This window comes from Taudactylus pleione, unplaced genomic scaffold, assembly GCF_031769625.1.
Source record: "Taudactylus pleione unplaced genomic scaffold, aTauple2 ptg000609l, whole genome shotgun sequence".
Classification (NCBI taxonomy): Eukaryota; Metazoa; Chordata; class Amphibia; order Anura; family Myobatrachidae; genus Taudactylus; species Taudactylus pleione.
Genome location: NW_028285011.1, coordinates 12,181,041 through 12,201,020, shown reverse-complemented (window position 1 = coordinate 12,201,020; position 19,980 = coordinate 12,181,041). Strand labels below are relative to the sequence as shown.

The 19,980-nt window shown below is 42.5% G+C and overlaps 1 protein-coding gene across 1 annotated transcript in view; it reads left to right on the top strand.

The window, feature by feature from the left end:
• The window catches only part of IL18RAP (interleukin 18 receptor accessory protein), a 65,120-nt gene that overhangs the window by 10,470 nt on the left and 34,670 nt on the right, over nt 1-19,980 (top strand). Inside the window, exon 3 of the mRNA XM_088454067.1 lies at nt 14,011-14,185. Coding sequence (XP_088310193.1) covers nt 14,011-14,185 — 175 coding nt within the window. The remainder of the gene's footprint in view (nt 1-14,010; nt 14,186-19,980) is intronic.

Below are 19,980 nucleotides of genomic sequence, written 5' to 3'. Positions count from 1 at the left end.
TAGCGTTGTGCGATTCCCACTCAATAGAAAGAAGTTAAAAGTCCTCACCACATAAATACAGACAGTCGCTGGAACATATAAACTAATTATCCCTTCAAGACATGCACCATAGTATACTCCACAAAACGCAGTCGCACAACGCTAACTAGCATCTTTTCCCAATTCCCCGATACTTACACACTGCACACTTACATGAAAGGTTCCCTAGTATTAAAGTGTAATATTCAAAGTTTATTCAGTGATTATTAATGTTGTGTAATAAAGGTTATTTGATATCTAAGGTTTAGTACATGGTAAGTAGACCGTGTCTGGTGTTGTACTGATCACTGTGTCTCCACAGATTTCCAGTACCATCGGTGAGAAGATCGGAACCTGCGTCTGCAAACTATGGACTATAGAGAGTTAAAAAATTAAAATGTACTGTGTAATGTTAGCAGCTTAGATTAGCATGCAGCGGGAAGAAGGACACAACGGGCGGTTGGAGGCTGTTTGTGTCCATTTGAAGTTGTCCAATAAACTATCCTGTAACAGAAACACCATTAAGAAGAACCAATGGAATCATGCCAAACTTGTCTATTGTATTGCCTATCCCTGCAAGAGTATATATGTGCGCTCTCTGACCCCAGTCTGGAGTCTTCTTGCTGAGTTGTTGACGGAGGTTTCTAATGCTGATGCCAGTATCTGGACCAGAGCGCGTGCATATGTAACAACTGTACCTTGGGTCTGTATGATTTATTTGTGCTAATTGTCTTTAGATCACAGCGTGTAACCATCTGTTTTTATGTTGAATAATAACTTTTTGTGCTTTGGAACCACATTCAAAGTCTGAAGGCATTTATTTATTGTGCGACTCATTACGCTAAATTGCGACAATTTTAGAAGGTATAGGCAGGATTTTAGAAGGTATAGGTAGGATTGCATAGAGGTTTACATCAGGTATCAATAGTTGGGGGATCGCAGTGTTAATCACGCCACCGGTCACTCGGTAACACTCGGCATCGATCTCTCAGCAAAAGGGTGGAGGCGCCTAACAGGAGAACGCATTGTGCCTTCGAAATCTGTTACCACTGTTGTTGCTGAGAGTGCGCTACCTGTTATTGTGGCTTTAGGAGTGCTGATTGAGAATCCAGGGACGAGGGAGGAAAAAAAGTTTGTTTTCTTTCATCGATAGTTTTTTGTTGTTTTGTGTGTTAAAAAGGGTAAGTCGCATTATTGTGTATGCGACTAAGTCGCATTATAGCGTAAAAGTCATAATATGTGATGTGTAGTAATCGCATTATTGTGAATGCGACTAGTCGCACAATAGCGTATACGTATTTCCTGTATTGCTGCCACGTGTTTTAAACAAAGCCGTTGAGATTTCATTATCAGTGTTGCCAATAGCTGGGTGAACGTGTATTCTTTTTCTGTGCAGGAAAAAAGTGTGTAACAGTAAGCATTTGTTGGTTTAGGGTATAACACGGTTCCTAAACTGTTAAGGGTATCGTACGACCCTTAAGTGCTAGGTGTAGGAGACGGCCTAGTGACTCGGTAGCAGCTTACCGTTTACTATACACATAACAGGTGTATGGGTTGTTATTTTTGTTAGGGTTCAGATCTCAGTGTGATTACAGTATTCAGTAATCAGTTAGGCTTATTTGAGCACTGTAATTGAACCGCATAGTTTTGGCTAAACTGTGATTGTGAACTGGAGAGGGTGAACGAAATCAACTGGAAAAAAAAGGGTAAGTATTACCCCCTAGCAGTTGAAAGGTAGTCAAAAAGGGATTCTGCGTGGAAGCAGCTTCTTCCATAGGTGCGTGGAAGCATCTAGATATTCTTCCATAGGGTTTGTGGATACGCCCTGTTTCCAAGACGTCCACAGGGAAGTGAAAGTGTCTTGAGTGTCTTTCACCGGTTTAAATCTTTATTGAAAAATGTAGGGGTTTTCCCAATATGGGAGCCACGCAAACAGTAGAGATGTTAGACGATGATGTGCTGCTGTGGGAGGCGCCACTTGGGTCGGCACGCCGAATTATGCATACTAAGTACGGTGCTTATGCAGTTAGGTACTGTGATGTATGGTTTAAGATGACAATGAAGAGTGTTAGACCGTTTCCCAGAATTTTTAGCTTTGATAAGGATGTATTGAACAATGTCCGAGATAGCATCAGTATGGTGCGCTCTCGAGTGAAAAAGGTAAAATATAACGAGTGTTTAAAATTATGGCGGCATGAAGGGGATGCGTGGCTTAAATGTGTGCAAGCGACGCAAACTAGCATCGCGAGCATGTTACCAGAAAGTACACCCACAGCGCTAAACTGCAGTGCGTGCGCGCCGTGAGATAGCGCGCATGTGCAGCAAGGTAGCATTGTGGAAGGTATTGCCAGTTGTTCACGCGCACCACCGCCGCCCTATGCGGAAGGGGGTGCAGGTACAGTTGTTGAAAAAAAACATAAAAATTTAATTTGTACCCTCACTTAAGTAATCATAAGGAAAAAGTTTATGATGCGGATGATGAGCCTATTGTTATGTCTGCCATTTCCCATGCTGTACACATGTTAGATGCTCCACCACGACAAGCACAAGTGGTGCCACCATCTTCATGAGTGATTAGTACAGGAAGTGTTAAAATCCACTGCACCCGTAAAGGAAGTTGTTAATCCTATACGTAGCAGTAATAGACTAAACTCCCAGCCAGGTAATAATGTCAAAAGTAGCAGTGCGGCCGGTCTGCATCCTATCCGGACAATAACTGTTCCGAATGGGAATGCGGATGCGAATGGCGTTGTGCCCACAAGGGAGGTAGCAATGCATTGTCCTTGGACAAGAGCGGAGCTAAATTCCATAATGAATGATTTCCCCGATCCTAAAAAGGAATTAGCCAAATGTCAAAGATTTTTGAAAAATTTGGGTCGATCTCACGAGCCAACCAATAAAGATTGGCGAGTGGTGTTAAGGGCTTGTCTTCCACGCAATACCTACGTGACAAAATTTATCACGGATTGTGTTTTGGATGGAGATGTTCCCTTAACAGACGAAGTTAACCAAGGTAGCATTTCCCGCATTTTAACTCAATTGGGTGTATATTTTCCAGTAGTAGTTAACTGGAGCAAAATTTTCACCATAAAACAAAAAGAGAATGAAACTGCAGAGGATTATTGTAACCGAGCTCTGCAGGCTATCGCCCAGTACACTGGGTTAGAAGATATTAAAGATAGCACTCATCACAGGGGCATGATTGTCACTGTACTTATGAATGGTCTAAAAGAGAACCTAAAGACCTGAGTTCAGACCTCACAGCCTGGCTGGAGGGAAGTCACTATAGACACCCTCATAGAATCCGCTATTGAACATAAGAACATCTCTAAAAAGAGAGAGACCCAGAGCGAGAAACTAATGGCTGTTAATATTCAAGCTCTAGAAGGAATGACTGTAACACCACAGCCAGCAGACACACCTGCACCTGCACAGCTACACATCCTCACCAATCCTGCACCACCTCAAACACAGCCCTACCCCACTTATCCACCCCACTCACGAAAGTGCTTTAATTGCAATCAACCGGGACATGTAAGTAGGAACTGTACGGAGAAGAGGGTAGGACCCCAAATCCAGGGAGTACCTGGATATACACAGAGAACAGTAAATGTGCAATAAACACCAGCTCCAATTGTGGCCTTAAATGCTGTATTGGAAAGTGGGAGTCAACGCTAGGGGTCAGGTCATACCTGTAGTCTACAGATAGTCAGGTTAACGGGAAGCACTAGGGAAGAGCCGGTAATGATGGTGGATGTAGCTGGTACTAAATATCCTTTTCTTGTAGACACAGGGGCGACCAGGTCAGTGATAAAATCTCCCGTTAATTTACAGGTAACCAACGAGACAGTACCAGCAATGGGTGTAATGGGTAAAGTGCAACATTATCCTTTAACAAAATCCACAGAGGTCACTATCGGGCCATTGCATACCAGGCATTCTTTTCTCCTGGCAGCAGCGGCTCCTACTAACCTACTGGGAAGGGATTAGTTATGTAAGATGGGATGTGTCATATATTGTACCCCTGATGGTGTATTTTTAGATGTCCCAGAGAGAGTTGCGCATGAGGTGAGGGATATGTTGGACACTCCCCAAAGGATAATGTATCACTGTACCGGTTTAAGTGAAAATCCATCTCAGGTAGATCAAATGTTATCCCAAATTCCAGATTCACTTTGGACCAAGGATGGACAGGACACTGGATTCATGGCAAACGTAAGTCCCGTAATGGTAAATTTAAAAAGTGGTAGGCAAGCTCCAAAAATTCCCCAGTACCCATTAAAACAGGAGGTAGAATTAGGGGTTTATCCCATAACTGAGCGATTGTTACATTGTTACAGCAGGGAATTTTAGTTCGTACAGCTAGTTTAGCCAACAGTCCCATCTTTCCTGTAAAGAAGAATGGTGTGAGGAGTTATAGGCTGGTACAAGACCTTAGAGGGGTTAATAAGATGGTAGAAAGCCAATTTCCCGTAGTGTCAAATCCAGCTGTCATTCTCATGCAGATCCCACCGAATGCAACCCATTTCACTGTCATTGACCTCTGTTCTGCTTTCTTCTCTGTGCCTCTTCATCCTGACTGTCAGTACCTATTCGCCTTTACATACAGGGGTGTACAATACACATGGACACGATTTCCCCAAGGTTTCATAGACAGCCCCAGTATCTTTTCCCAGGCCTTACATGACTGTTTACAATCTTTTCAACCTGCCAATGGATCTGTTCTGATACAATATGTGGATGATTTATTGTTATGTTCAGATTCGTTTACGTCATGTTTAAATGATACTAAACTTTTATTGCTTCATCTCTCGCAAACAGGACACAAGGTTGCTAAGGACAAACTACAGCCATGCCAGTCCAGGGTTAAATATTTGGGACACTGCCTAACTCAGGGGTTACGACATCTCACAAACGACAGAATCCAGGCCATACAGAACATAACACTGCCGCAGAACCAACAGCAAACTCGTACCTTCTTGGGAATGTGTGGATACTGCAGAATGTGGATCCCAGGTTTTTCTATTTTGGCCTTGCCATTACAGGACTTAGGCCCTGATTCAGAGCTGGACACTCTGAAAGAATGCTCGCTCTGAATCAGGGCGTCTTTTTTTTTTATGGATCGGCCTCCTGGCCGCTCTCATTGCTGTGGGTTGCCACCTACAGCTAATGCGAGTGGCCAGGATGATGGTCACGATGTTCAAGACCATCACGACCATCAGGCTTGCGATGAGACCCTTGGGTAGGGTCTCATGGCCGCAAGCCCCAGAGAGCTTACGGCTCTAACAGAGCTGAAAGCTCTCCCACAGACATCACTTGTGATGTCAGTGGGGCCGCCCCCAAATGGTGGCCATTCTCATGGGAACGCCTCAGTCAGGGCAGCCACCCCCCCGGCCCGCCCACCAAAGGGGGCATGCTGTCATTCAACATCGACAGCACACCCCCTTTGGTGCGAGACCCGGAGCGACGGATTGCCCGTCACTATCCGGGTCTCGTGCATGTGCACGACGGAGCCGGCTCCATCGTGCGCATGCGCTCTGGGCCACCATTGACATGGTTGCGAGCGCTCAGCGCTTGTGACCGGGTCTGAATCAGGCCCTTAATCTCTTCCTCAAAGCCTGATCGTGTCATACACACAGAGGGATCAGAGCAGGCTTTCCTTAATCTTAAGGATAGTCTGACAAGAGCACCTGCATTGGGAATACCTAATTATGAAAAACCTTTTGATTTGTATTGTATGGAAGCTGATGGGTGTGCAGCAGGTGTCCTCACACAAAAACATGGTGATGCCAGTAGGCGCGTAGCATACTACAGTGCACAATTGGACACTGTTGCAAGATCACTCCCAACGTGTTTAAGAAGTGTAACAGCAACTGCTTTATTGGTCAGTAAGAGTGAGGATGTAGTACTAGGTCTATACTCCCCATGCTGTATCTGCTTTGCTAAACTCTACCCAAACCAGACAAGTCTCCTCAGCTAGATTCACAAAATGGGAACTAGCCTTATTAGCACCTGCAAACATCACCATCAAAAGGTGCAGTACATTAAACCCAGCTACGTATTTACCATATGTGCAACATGATGCACAAAGGGTGGAGAGAGGTGGCCCGCTGGCAGCAGGTGAGTTCTGCAGGTATATTGATGCACATGATTGTATGGAATATCTGAATCAAACCTTCACTGCAAGACCTGACATACGGGATACAACTTTTAAAAATGTAGATGTGACATTTTACACAGATGGGAGTTGTCATAGACAAACTGACACTGGAGAGTTATGTACCAGTTATGCTGTTGTAAATGACGAAGACTTCATAGAAGCCAAACCTTCAGGCCCACCACACTCGGCCCAAGTGGCGGAACTGGTGGCACTAAAGAGAGCGTGTGGATTAGCGGAAGGTAAACCTGCTAATATCTACACTGACTCTAGGTATGCCTTCGGGGTAGTACATGCTTTCGGTGCCTTATGGCGTCTGAGAAAATTTATGACATCAGCAGGCACACCAATAGCACATTCCAAACATATAAAAGGACTACTAACAGCAATCCAATTGCCAAAGACAGTGGCAGTAATTAAGTGTAAATCCCATACATGTGAAGATGATCCAGTGTCACTGGGCAACAACAGGGCAGATGAAGCTGCAAAATGGGCAGCAGGGTTAAAAATGAATGTACCAACTGAACAAATCATGACTTTCCAAACAACTGATATGCTGAAATTAATTGAGATGCAAAATTTGTGTTCTATCCAGGAAAAGTCAGTCTGGAGGTCCAAGGGATGTGGGCAAGAGTCCTCTGGACTCTGGAGGGACGGACAAGGTAAGCCAGTGGCTCCCAAGGCATACTACCCTAGCCTGAATGAGGCAGCGCACGGTCTGACTCATCTGGGAAAGCAAGGTATGTGCAAATTGGTGAGAGCATACTGGTGCGCACTGGGTTTTTCTTCTCAAGTGGAAAAGAGAGCAATGTCCTGTCTGACCTGCTTGAGGAAAAACATTGGGAAAACGATCCCTACCAAACCATCCCACATTCCCCCGACTGAAGGACCTTTCCAGGTAATACAAATTGATTTCATCCAATTACCACCCTGCAGGAATCTCAAGTATGTATTAGTGTGCACTGACGTGTTTTCCAATTGGGTTGAGGCATACCCAGCTGCCACTAATACTGCTGTGTTTACTGCCAAGAAAATTGGCCAGGAGTTTGTGTGCAGATACGGTATCCCTAAAATTATCGAGAGTGATAGGTGTACTCATTTCACAGGTGATGTTTTTCAAAATATGTGTAATCAGATGGGTATTAATAGTCGACTTCACACCCCCTACCGACCGCAAGCCAGTGCCAAGTTGGAGAGGATGAACGGAACTATTAAAAACAAACTAGGTAAAATCATGGCAGAGACTGGATTAGGATGGCCAGAAGCATTACCGTTGGTCCTACATAGCATAAGGACCACTCCTAGACCCCCTCTAAATCTGTCCCCCTTTGAAATACTGTTTGGTAGACAACCTCATTTGATTATAAGTCCGCAGGAAGATTTGAAAGGTAACAACGAGGTAACTGTAAGGTATCTTATATCAATGAGTAAACAGTTAAAACAGCAACAGCAGAAACTTAAATTGTTGTCCCATGATATGCCTGAAATGAACTGTCATGAAGTTGAACCTGAATATGTTATGATCAGAAATTTCTTGCCTTCAGGTTGTTTGACTGATCGTTGGGAGGGTCCGTATCAGGTGTTGCTGATGAGTACCACATCTTTGAAGGTGGCCAAGAGAGATACCTGGGTCCATTCCACTCACTGCAAAAAGGTCAACCAACCAGTGGAGAAACAAGGCGGAGATGAGGCTGATAACGTGGACCTGTCGATCGCAAGCTTGTTCCGGGAGGATTAAAAGGTGGCAATGCGATACCTGAACTAAAGAAATTTGCAGGTCCTTGCTGCGGCGGTGGACTGGTCTGCTGTGTTCATTTTTATATTCTCTTCCAGAGTTTCAATCATCCTGGTTTGTTCGGGGATTTCTGGTTTCTGTGACGGGTAACCGATAGAGGAGATGGGAGCTGATGGCAGAATTGATGGAGTGGAGTCTAAAGGAGGAGTGCTATGCCAATCAACAGAGTGTTTGACCAATCTTAGTACTGTAATTGTTAAGAGATCTGCTATTTTGGATACTCGGAGACAGTGTGAAGGTTTATCGTCTGAGGAGTATTGTATGTGTGAGTTCTGTGGGTCCGCAATTGATGGGAGATGCATCCAACGGTGTAAACCCAAGTATAATCAGTATTGGGGTGGGCATCCTTTATTATTATTATTATCGTTTATGTATATGGCACCACAAGTGTTCCGCAGCTCCTTACAAAGTACATAAATAGATTTACAGTGACTTACAGTACAATACATTACATTACAGGGCATGGATAATATACATTGCTACATTCGCAACCATAACACCCAGATAAGCAACAATGCAAAGCAACCAAGGCCCTCATTCAGAGCCGTACGCTCTGAGCAGAGCGCACGCTCTGAATGAGGGCCGCCCTCCATAATTATGGAGCGTCCTCCTGGACGCTCATATAGCTGTGGGTCACCACCCACAGCCTATACGAGCGTGCAGTTTGATGGCCGCGATGGTCTTGACCATCGCGACCATCGCCACTGCGAGCCGGAGCCTGCGGTTGAGTTTTTCAACCACAAGGCCCGGAGTGATTTTGGCTCTATCAGAGCCAAAATCACTCCCACTGACATCACTAGTGATGCCAGTGGGCCGGCTTCTGATGGTAGGCGTTCCCTTGGGAATGCCCCCGTCAGGGAGGCATGCCCCCGGCACGCCCACCAAAGGGGACGTGCTGTCAATCAACATCGACAGCACGCCCCCTTTGATCAGACACAACGAGCGAAGGAAAGTCCTTCGCTCGTCGCGTCTGGCGCATGCGCATGACGGAGCTCCTGCCGTCGTGCGCATGCGCAGTGCACAACATCGACCCACCTGCGAGCGGATAGCCGCTTGCGAGTGGGTCTGGATCAGGCCCCAAGTGTCAGGTGCCCTGGTAGAGTGTAAGAAGTAGATGAAGGTAGAGTAAGGAGAAGCACAAGAGGGTAGAGGGCCCTGCTCATCGGAGCTTACATTCTAGGGGGAAGTGACAGACTGGGGTGAAACAGATGGGGTAGGCAGGGAGAGAGGAGTATGTAGCAGCAAGTTAAGATGAGAGCTGAAAGGCTTTGATGAAATAGTGGGTCTTGAGAGCCCGTTTGAAGGATTGAAGAAAGGTGGAGAGTCTGATGGGAAGCGGGAGAGAGTTCCAAAGGTGGGGAGCAGCGCGGGCAAAATCTTGGAGGCGGAAGTGGGAGGAAGTAATCAATTGGCATGAGAGGCGGCGTGCATTTGTTGAATGAAGAGGGCGGACAGGAGAGTGAAGGGAGAGGAGATCAGAGATGTAAATGGGAGAGGAATGGCTGAGGGCTTTGTAAGTGACTGTGAGAACCTTAAATTGGGTTCTAAAAGGGAAGGGGAGCCAGTGCAGAGCTTGTAGGAGAGGGGAGGCAGATGCAGAGCATTTTGAGAGGAAGATGAGCCGAGCTGCAGCATTGAGGACAGACTGGAGAGGGGAGAGAAGGGATTTGGGGAGGCCAGATAGGAGGAGGTTACAGTAGTCCAATCTGGAGATGACCAGTGAGTGAATGAGGGTTTTAGTGGCATCCTGGGTGAGAAAGGGTCTAATCTTGGAAATATTTTTAAGATGAAAACGACAGGACTGTGAGAGATTCTGGATATGTGGTTTGAGGGAGAGGGAGGAGTCAAGGATAACTCCAAGACAGCGCACTTTGGGGCTAGAGGAAATAGTTGTGCCATCAATTGATAAGGAAATTGTGGGAAGTGTGGTTATGCAGAGGGGAGGGAAGATGATTAGCTCAGTCTTAGACATATTAAGTTTAAGAAATCGCTGGAACATCCAGGAAGAGATGGCCGAGAGACAGTTGGAGACATGAGTGAGGAGAGAGGTAGAGAGAGGTCAGGGGAAGAAAGGTAGATCTGAGTATTGTCAGCATAGAGAGGATTATCACACCATAGTGGGTAAAATTTTGAACCAAACCGACTGTTGGGTGTGTTCTCACGTGTCACAAGGACAGCATAATGTAGGATTAGTGCCCTTCCCGTTAAATATCTCTGAAATCCTAGAATTACAAAAAGGGAAGACACTGGACGGAAAATTTCTTAATACCAAACCACCCCATTTTAAACTCCACCAGTACCAAGTAGATAAATCACTTTTATGTTTAAACATCACCAACTCCAATGAACCAGGAAGTTGGGAGGTGACTGGGAATAATCAGATGATGACCTTCTCACAAAGAGCTGACCGTGAGCCTATGAATTATGAACTGTTATGCAAAATTAGGTCAGGTGGAAGACACTGAGTAACACCAAAGAAATGGTTGGTAGAATACCAGAAGGGTACTGTGCTAAGTTTATACAACCAGAAACATGTATTTGCCAGATGGGAGAACCTGAGATAGGATTATTTGTGAGGGAAATGTTTCTAATGATCATGATGCATACTATCCCTTATGTTCTCCCCGATGATGTATATTTTATATGTGGAAGGAAAGCGTATAAGTGGCTCTCTCCGAGTTCCGAAACTTTGTGTTATCTGGGAAGAGTAGTCCCAGAGGTTATGACCCTCACACATGTTGAAATGCTTGGTATTCATAAAAACACACCATCACCATATCTTCACACACAGTATGAACACAGAGGGAAAAGAACTATGATACCTGGTGATATGCATAAAGCCACACAGTTAATTAGTGAGACAACTGGCTTTCAGTAGCACTGGTTCCCACCAGGATCGCTCGGGGTACACTAAATTTTAGATATATCCAAGATCTTGCTAAATTAATAGATATCACCGAGATGTATGATGACACATTCAGGTTTACAGGTAGGGAATTGCAAGCGTACAAGAAAGAACTGGTGCAACACAGACTAGTGTTACATTATTTAACAGCTGTCACTGGAGGGTATTGCGTAACCTTGGCCACCCAATTTGGAGTAAAGTTTTGCACTTACGTCACAAATGATACCAGCGACCCCAAGGAGGTGATAGACCGGAAGATGGATGAAATTCTGCAGTGAAAATGGGAATTTCGAAAAAACCATAATGCTTCAGTGGCTGAAGTAGAGGAGAAGGTAGAGGAATGGATTTCATGGTTGAACCCAGTGAAATGGTTCTCAGGTCTAGGAGAGTGGGTCCAGGAAATGATTGCAAGTATAGGTAAACTCCTGATCCTCATACTGGTTGTCATCATAGTAATTAGCATATGTGTCAGGTGTGTTCCTACTGTGTTGAAGTGTGGAAAATGTAAAGATAAGGTAAACCAGAAGAACAAAATTATAATGGTGGTCAGTAGTGACAATATGAATACTGATGTAAATGTAGAACTACATTACAACCCTGAACTAGGAAATACCATCGTATAATGTATTATATTTAGACATGCATAAAATGTATTATTAAATGTTATTTTAAAACATCTCAAATAATGTAAGTCCCTATTCCCCCTCAAGACTTCCTTTATAGGATTGGTGCATCCCCACATCTTTCCCATGATCTCCTAAGATCCTCGGTGTGCGTATTAATGGTAATTTTATGTCCCCTCCTAGAGACACATTATTGATGGATTAAGAATCACCTTGTGCCATCCCATAATATAACATTAAATGATATGTCATAATGTAAGCCTAAAATTAATTTTAAAAGTCAGAGTATGATAGCATATTGTTTGCTACCAAAGGGTCGACTGTTGAAGCCGGATAATTGGCTGAGACAGGATCGGTTTAAAATCAGATCTGCGCGACGCCATTTTGCGAAATGCAATGAGACGCCATTTTGCGACTGGCCACCCAGCGCCATTTTAGTGAAAACTCGCCACTATAAGTACATACGGCGATGCTATTATTTAGCGTTGTGCGATTCCCACGCAATAGAAAGAAGTTAAAAGTCCTCACCACATAAATACAGACAGTTGCTAAAACATATAAACTAATTATCCCTTCAAGACACGCACCATAGTATACTCCACAAAACACATAGTCGCACAACGCTAACTAGCATCTTTTCCCAATTCCCTGATACTTACACACTGCACACTTACATGAAAGGTTCCCTAGTATTAAAGTGTAATATTCAAAGTTTATTTAGTGATTATTAATGTTGTGTAATAAAGGTTATTTGATATCTAAGGTTTAATACATGGTAAGCAGACCGTGTCTGGTGTTGTACTGATCCACTGTGTCTCCACAGATTTCCGGTACCATCGGTGAGAAGATCGGAACCTGCATCTGCAAACTATGGACTATAGAGAGTTAACACATTAAAATGTACTGTGTAGTGTTAGCAGCTTAGATTAGCATGCAGCGGGAAGGACACAAAGGGCGGTTGGAGGCTGTTTGTGTCCATTTGAAATTGTCCAATAAACTATCCTGTAACAGATACACCTTTAAGAAGAACCAATGGAATCATGCCAAACTTGTCTATTGTATTGCCTATCCCTGCAAGAGTATATATGTGCACTCTCTGACTGGAGTCTTCTTGCTGTGCTGTTGACAGAGGTTTCTAATGCTGATGCCGGTATCTGGGCCAGAGCACGTGCGTATGTAACAACTGTACCTTTATTTGTGCTAATTGTCTTTAGATCACAGCATCTAACCATCTGTTTTTATGTTGAATAATAACTTTTTGTGCTTTGGAACCACATTCAAAGTCTGAAGGCATTTATTTACTGTTTGACTCATTACGCTAAATTATGACAATTTTAGAAGGTATAGGCAGGATTTTAGAAGGTATAGGCAGGATTTTAGAAGGTATAGGCAGGATTGCATAGAGGTTTAAATCAGGTATCAATAAAACTTTATGTTGTTCCTGGCTTGGCAGATCTATAGATTCTATTTGTAGAAGCCATAGCATCATGGGGTTGGGTATGAAATCCCAGCCGTTGAATGGCCGCAGGTTCATAACCTGATGCCGGGAAGGCCAAACAATGAAGATGCCGACAGGGGTGGTAAGTAGTCTAACCCTACCCCTCTCCCCCCTAACCCTCCATTAGTGGTGCCTAACCCTAATCGCCCCTCTCCATAGCCTAACCCTAACCCTGCTCGGGGGGTGCCTAGCCCTAATCTCCCCCTGGGATCCCTAAAACTAACCCCCCCATGGGTAACACCTTACAGGGCCCTGCTTACCCTCGTTTGGGAGGCCATCTGTCAGGATTTTGGCGTCGGGATAAAGATAAGCGTCAGGATTTCGACGCATATCATTACTCCCGTGTTGGGCTTCTAACATCGATTCTGACGGATGGCATCCTGGTCGCTGGTAAATGAACTACATCGCTGCACAAACACCATGTTATACTGCATGATGAAATGGCCGTATACACAAGATGTGGCCAGCTCGTCAATGGAAGCAAATGCCCCTGGTTTACCGCAGGACTTGTGGTTTCACAGTGGATGTAGATAATGTTAAAAATACAGTGCACAATTCATACAGAGTACAGTACATAAAAGGACAGTGCCATGAATAGCTAATACACCATATCAAAGAAAGTTAGGACAAGAAGCAAAGATAAAATTCTAGTGTTTTTAACTTCACACACAGCCTTCACCTTCCCCTTTAATAGATCAATTGAAATATGCTTCAGTACTGCAGACTGATTGGTACAGGTGTATTTATGAACTCATAGGCACAAATGGCATGTCCACTGTGGGAGGTACTGTACATATTTTGCACTTTTGTAAATTTAGGTTTATTGTCAATAGTTAGAAACTAAAAAGACATTGTATTTATTTGGAAAGCTATGTGAAGTATTTGATTGATAACTTATACATTAAGACATAATTCATAGTTCTAATTTTCTTAATTTAGCTAAAGCGAACATAGGTATAAAACTGATAATTATATATGTAAATTACATTATTTACTTTGCCCTTCTTTATACAGAAGAGAAAATAAGTGCATGAAATTTAGAATCCATGTCCGTTCCAAAGAAAATTGTACAAAATATGGTCCTAGTAGACTTTATTTTACAACCGGCAAGAATTGGTCCATTTCATGCCCTTCATTAAATTGTCAACAGAGGAGGAATATATCACACTTCACATGGTATAGGTACAAGGTGAGTTGTTTCCAAGTATTATAACTAAACTATAGTTGCAACTGAACAGAAAAATCATGATCTCTCTATTTTCCTATCCATCTTTTTTCTTTGCTCTAACCTGATATTGTCATTTATTATTTATCCTAACAAGTACTTGAAGTACCAGGCGATATTGACAGTTTTCAGTCAGTAAATTATATTGTGTATTGAAGTAAATATGAGGGGACTCAACAGGTTAATAAAATGTGAACATTATTTATTGGTGCAGATAAATGATAACAACAACAACATGCCATCAATTATGATAATAGACTCAGCTTTGGTTTAACTTTTTTACTTGTTATGTACAGTATGTTGTGTAATAAAAATAATAATAATAATAATAATAATAATAATGTATTATATTTTAATATTATAAGTGATATTTCATTGTGGATTCAGTAATATATGTACATTGGCCAACTCCAGCATTTTATAGTGCAGATCCAGTCTTTTTATTTTTTTCTGTTAGTTCTATCTAGGTAGACTTACACACATATTGGGATTTTGCTACTTCAATTTTATATGCAAAATATCTTGCACATTATTTTATTTGTTAGTTGCCTTTATTTATACTTACTATTTATCTGGGGTAGATTCATTAGTGCCTGATTTCCTATCTATTTATCGTTGTCCAATATGTCTGTTAAAGGCCCTCATTCAAATCTGGGGGAGGGGGGGAGGTCCGTGTCAATGTTGATACCAGAATTTGATAGTCAGATTAGTGCTAAGCACAATACTTCTTACAAGCTCTATATCTTTACACAAGGGTTGGGGGCAGGGGAAATACTTCTGCATTAGAAGGTATTGCTTGTAAATTAATATCAAAACCCCAAGTTATCAGAGCCGTAACCAGTCTTTTTGGTGCCCTGTGCCAGAAAGAGCATTGGTGCCCCCCTCATTTTTCAAAGGGACACAATGCACCCAAAAAAATCTCATGGCTTCATGGGGAAGGGCCAGGGAAGAGATAGGAGAGGCCAGGAGATGCTGGGGATGAAATAAGAGGAAGCTACAAACAAGAATTATAATAAACAGAAATTTGACAGCCCAAACAGCGCCCCCTGACCTGTGGTGCCCTGTGCGATGCCACCGGCCACACTACCCTAGCTACAGCCCTGCAAGTTATTATTTGCAAAGTCTAATACATTTTAACTGATGCGGGGGTGTTGTCAAAGACAATAAATATTGTTAGATACAGAAAGGAATAGAGGGATTTGTATTTTTTGCCTGGTGCACTATAAAGAATATCTTAAAATATAACTATTATTGAGTTGATTTAAAATTAAATGCCTTTCCAGTGAAATATTAAAAATTATTAATCATAAATACCATGGTTGTGTGATAAGTGAAAAAATAAAATTAAAGAAGTTATTAAAATAAATTTTTCTCGCTGTCCATTATGCTATGATATTATTGTATGTTAAACATTTCAATATTATCTGGGATCAAAATATTCTCTATTACTGAAGTGTACACACTCACAAGATGATGGGGCATATTCATTCTATTATTTTTAAGCAGTGTGACAGTTAAATATTTACACACCAGAAGTGTCTCTAAGGTTGAGATTACTCATAAAAAGATGTATTTTAATATGAGTTGCCAAAGTGCTAATAAGTATATATAATAGTTGAAATATGTGGTCAATATAATGGAAACTATTACAGTGTATCCATAAAGTATTCACAGTCCTTCACTCTTTCCACATTTTGTTATGTTACAGTCTTATTCCAAAATGAAATAAATTTATTTTTGTCCTCAAAATTCTACACACAATACCCCATAATGACAACGTGTAAAAAGTTTTTTTGAGATTTTTGCAAATTTAATTAAAAAAAAGCTGTGAATACTTTCCGGAGTCTTCAGAGAAAAATGTTTCAGAACATAGACACTGGTATTATGGACCAAAGATTAATATACATGGGGATTATTTAAATTCCTTCTGATGTATATGTATTCTAAACCACATGAATAAAGTATTGGGTGTGTGCATTAGGATCTGGTACGTACACACAGAGCGATATAAATGCACGATATGAAATATATCGATCAGATCATTATCGTTCATATTGTGCATGTTTTGGCCCCTTCCAACCCCGCAATGACCTGTGATGCGCAGGCATGTGTTGAGAGATATCGACCAGGTTACATAGGGACCTGCCCATCGTTACGAGGTTGGAGGTGTGCTGGATAATCTATAATGATCATCCAGCACTCCGGAAAGGTGCATATAGCTATCGCTGTACATCGTCCCGTGTGTACGCACCAATACAGTGTATAACTGTGACATGTATAGAATTTCATTACACAACACTGTGCTGGGGCATTTGCCCTTTATAAATATATAATCTGCTGATTAGCAGCAGAAACTGCAGTATGCAATTTCAGCAAGATTATAATCCTGCAAATTCTCTGCGCTTTTTGGTTATAATTTCACCAATATTCCCCCTGTAGGGTGGAGTAAATAATCTGTGTGTTAGGTTGATCCAACTAGTCCATATTTAGCAGTATAGCCTGCAAAGATAATGATATGGACATTTGTAATTGTAGATACAGTAATTAAAAAATAGTAAATGGGAAATAATATCCTGTCACGGCTGCCGACACTTGAGACTCCTGGACGGAGGCAAGCCTACTAAGCACAATAAACTGGGGGGGTCTTTAGGAATGACCTTTCCATGAAACTCAGTAGCACAGGATAAAAGTAAAATAGAATTTATTCACAAAAGAATTATAATCAGCAAGGTCTCATATAAAGTCTCAAACAGCACAGAGATTCATATATGCAACAATAAGTATAGGAGAGAATCCCCAAATATATATATAAGCAGTCTTTAGCATATAAGAACTAACGTGGTAGGGAACCCCGAGTCCAGAATGAGGCTAACACCTGTAGTAATGGAAATCCGGAGCAGAGCGGACCCTGCAGAATAGTATAGTTCCAGGACAGGGCTGAGCCCTATAGTGCAGTGAGAGATGAAGCAAACTTGAGCCTTGTGGTATAGTGAAGATGGAGCAGGGTTAAGCCCTGTAATGCAGAGAACATTGAAGCAGGGTTGAACCCTGTGATGCGATGGAATTCCGGAACAGGGTTGAGCCCTGCAACGTGGCTAAAGTACGGAGCGGGGTTGAGCCCCGTGATGTGGAGAAGATTGTAGCAGGGTTGAGCCCTGTGGTGTGGCTAGTGTATGGAGCGGGGTTGAGCCCCGTGATGTGGAGAAGATTGTAGCAGGGTTGAGCCCTGTAGTGTGGCTAGAGTACGGAGCGGGGATGAGCCCATTGATGCTGAGATGACACTGTAACGGTGCAGTTGACAACTGTAACAAGGATGAGTTCAATATCCACAGGAACAAAAAGACAACAGGTAAAGTGCAGCAAAACGATGAAAGCACAATGATGGAGCAAAAACAATACTTAGACAATAGGAATGCTGGGCTCTGTAGTGCAGTGGATAACTGGCATCAGAAGTTCATCTGGAATATAACAAAGTCCACAGCAATCCACAGGCACAGCAGGGATCTGGCAGGAGTCCAAGAAAAGACCTGAAAGCAACATTGCACAGACACTGAGACACATTTAGTAATAGGCTTTATACTAGAGGTCTGTGATCCATAGGAAGTTTCAGAACATGTGACCCTAATGGAATCAGGTTTGAAATAATGAGCAATCTAGGAATCCCACAACCTGATGACACCTGGGAAACAGATGATCACTTTAACACCCTTTCCCTTGAATGAGAAGCATGCCAGCAAGCAGGATAGCTCCTCCAATGACCACAATGGAACTTTGGCAAAAGTAGTCTATCTTTATGTACTGAAATAGTCGCAGTCCTGACAGTACCCCTCCTTTTTGGGTGGTCTCCGAACACCCACCAGGTTTTAAAGGGAATTTAGCATGAAAATTACGTATCAACTTAGGATCATGGACATCAGACTCTTTAACCCAAGATCTCTCTTCCGGGCCATAACCCTCCCAGTCTCCAAGATATTGCAATTGATTTTGATGCTTACGTGAATCCAGAATCTTATCGATCTCAAACTCCAGACCTCGAGCAGTTGTTATGGGAGGTACTTTAGGCAAGCTGTCATGAAATCGATTAAGAATCAATGGTCTAAGCAAAGAGACATGAAAGGAGTTAGGTACACGCATGGTTGGAGGTAACTGTAACTTACATGCTACTGGTTTGATAATTTTTATAATACGAAAAGGACCAATATACCGGGGAGCAAACTGCATGGTAGGTACCTTAAGTCGCAGATTTCTAGTAGAAAACCAGACACGATCCCCAACAGAATATTTAGGAACAGCCGAACGTTTTCTATCAGCAAAGGTTTTATAATTATGAGAGGCTTTCCTAAGACACTTATGTACCTGTCTCCAAATTCCAGAAAAATATTGGAGGGTAGCTTTAGCTGCTTGGACGTCCACAGTAGGAATTGACTGAAGCTCAGGAACTTGAGGATGTTGACCAGTATTGGCAAAAAAAGGACTTATACCTGTAGCAGACAAATAATGAAATTTATGAGCAAACTCAGCCCAAGGCAAAAAATCCATCCAATCATCTTGGGAGGAAGAAATGTACATTCTTAAGAAGGTCTCCAACTCCTGGTTCACTCTTTAAGTTTGTCCATTTGACAGAGGATGATATGCAGAAGAAAACTGTAATTTAATTTGCAATGATGAACATAAAGCCCTCCAAAACCGAGCAACAAACTGGACACCACGATCAGACACTATCTCAGAAGAAAGTCCATGAAGACGAAATATCTCTTAGATAAATATTTGTGCTAATTTGGGGGCTGATGGAATTCGAGCCAAAGGACAAAAATGAGCCATCTTGGTAAAACGATCCACCACTACCCAAATAACTGTACACCCCCTAGACTCAGGAAGATCTGTAATAAAATCCATGGAAAGATGGGTCCATGGCTGGGTGTGAATGGGTTGTGGATGGAGAGGACCAACTGGAGACTGCCAGGAGGACTTATGTTGTACATATTTAGAACAAGAACGTATAAACTCTTGGACATCTTTTTTCATGGAAGACCACCAATAGGAACATTGCAAAAAAGAGTACATTTTATGAACCCCTGGATGTTCAGAGAAACGAGAATTATGAGCCCAGGAAAGAAGTTTACCTCGTAACTCAGGTGCCACAAATATCTTCCAAGGAGGAGGATCAGGCGAGATGGAAATTGAAGAAAAGGCCAGAGGGTTTATTATAGGGTACCTTTGATCCTCATTTTGTTCTTTCTCTTACAACATTGAGCGTGAGAGAGCAACTGCCTTTTTATTCAAAGAACCTGGACAATACCTGAGGACAAAATCAAAACGAGAAAAGAAGAATGCCCAACAAGCTTGTCGTGGGTTCAGACAATGGGCAGTATTCAAATACAACAAATTTTTATGGTCTGTAAAAATAGTAACAGGATGTTTTGCGCCTTCTAATAAATATCTCCACTCCTTCAAAGCTAACTTAATAGCTAACAATTCTTGGTCCCTGATGGAGTAATTACTCTCAGCACTAGAAAACTTTCATGAAAAGAATCCACAAGACACTGTTCTCCCATCTGCAGCCACTTGAGACAAAATAGCCCCAACTCCATAAGTGGAAGCATCCACTTCTAGCATAAATGGTTTCTCAACGTCAGGTTGAACTAGAATTGGGGCCGCAGAAAATGCATCTTTAAGAGTCTGAAAGGCATTCAATGCCTCTGGGGACCATACTTTGAGATTAGCCCCTTGTTTCATCATAGCAGTAATTGAGGCTACAA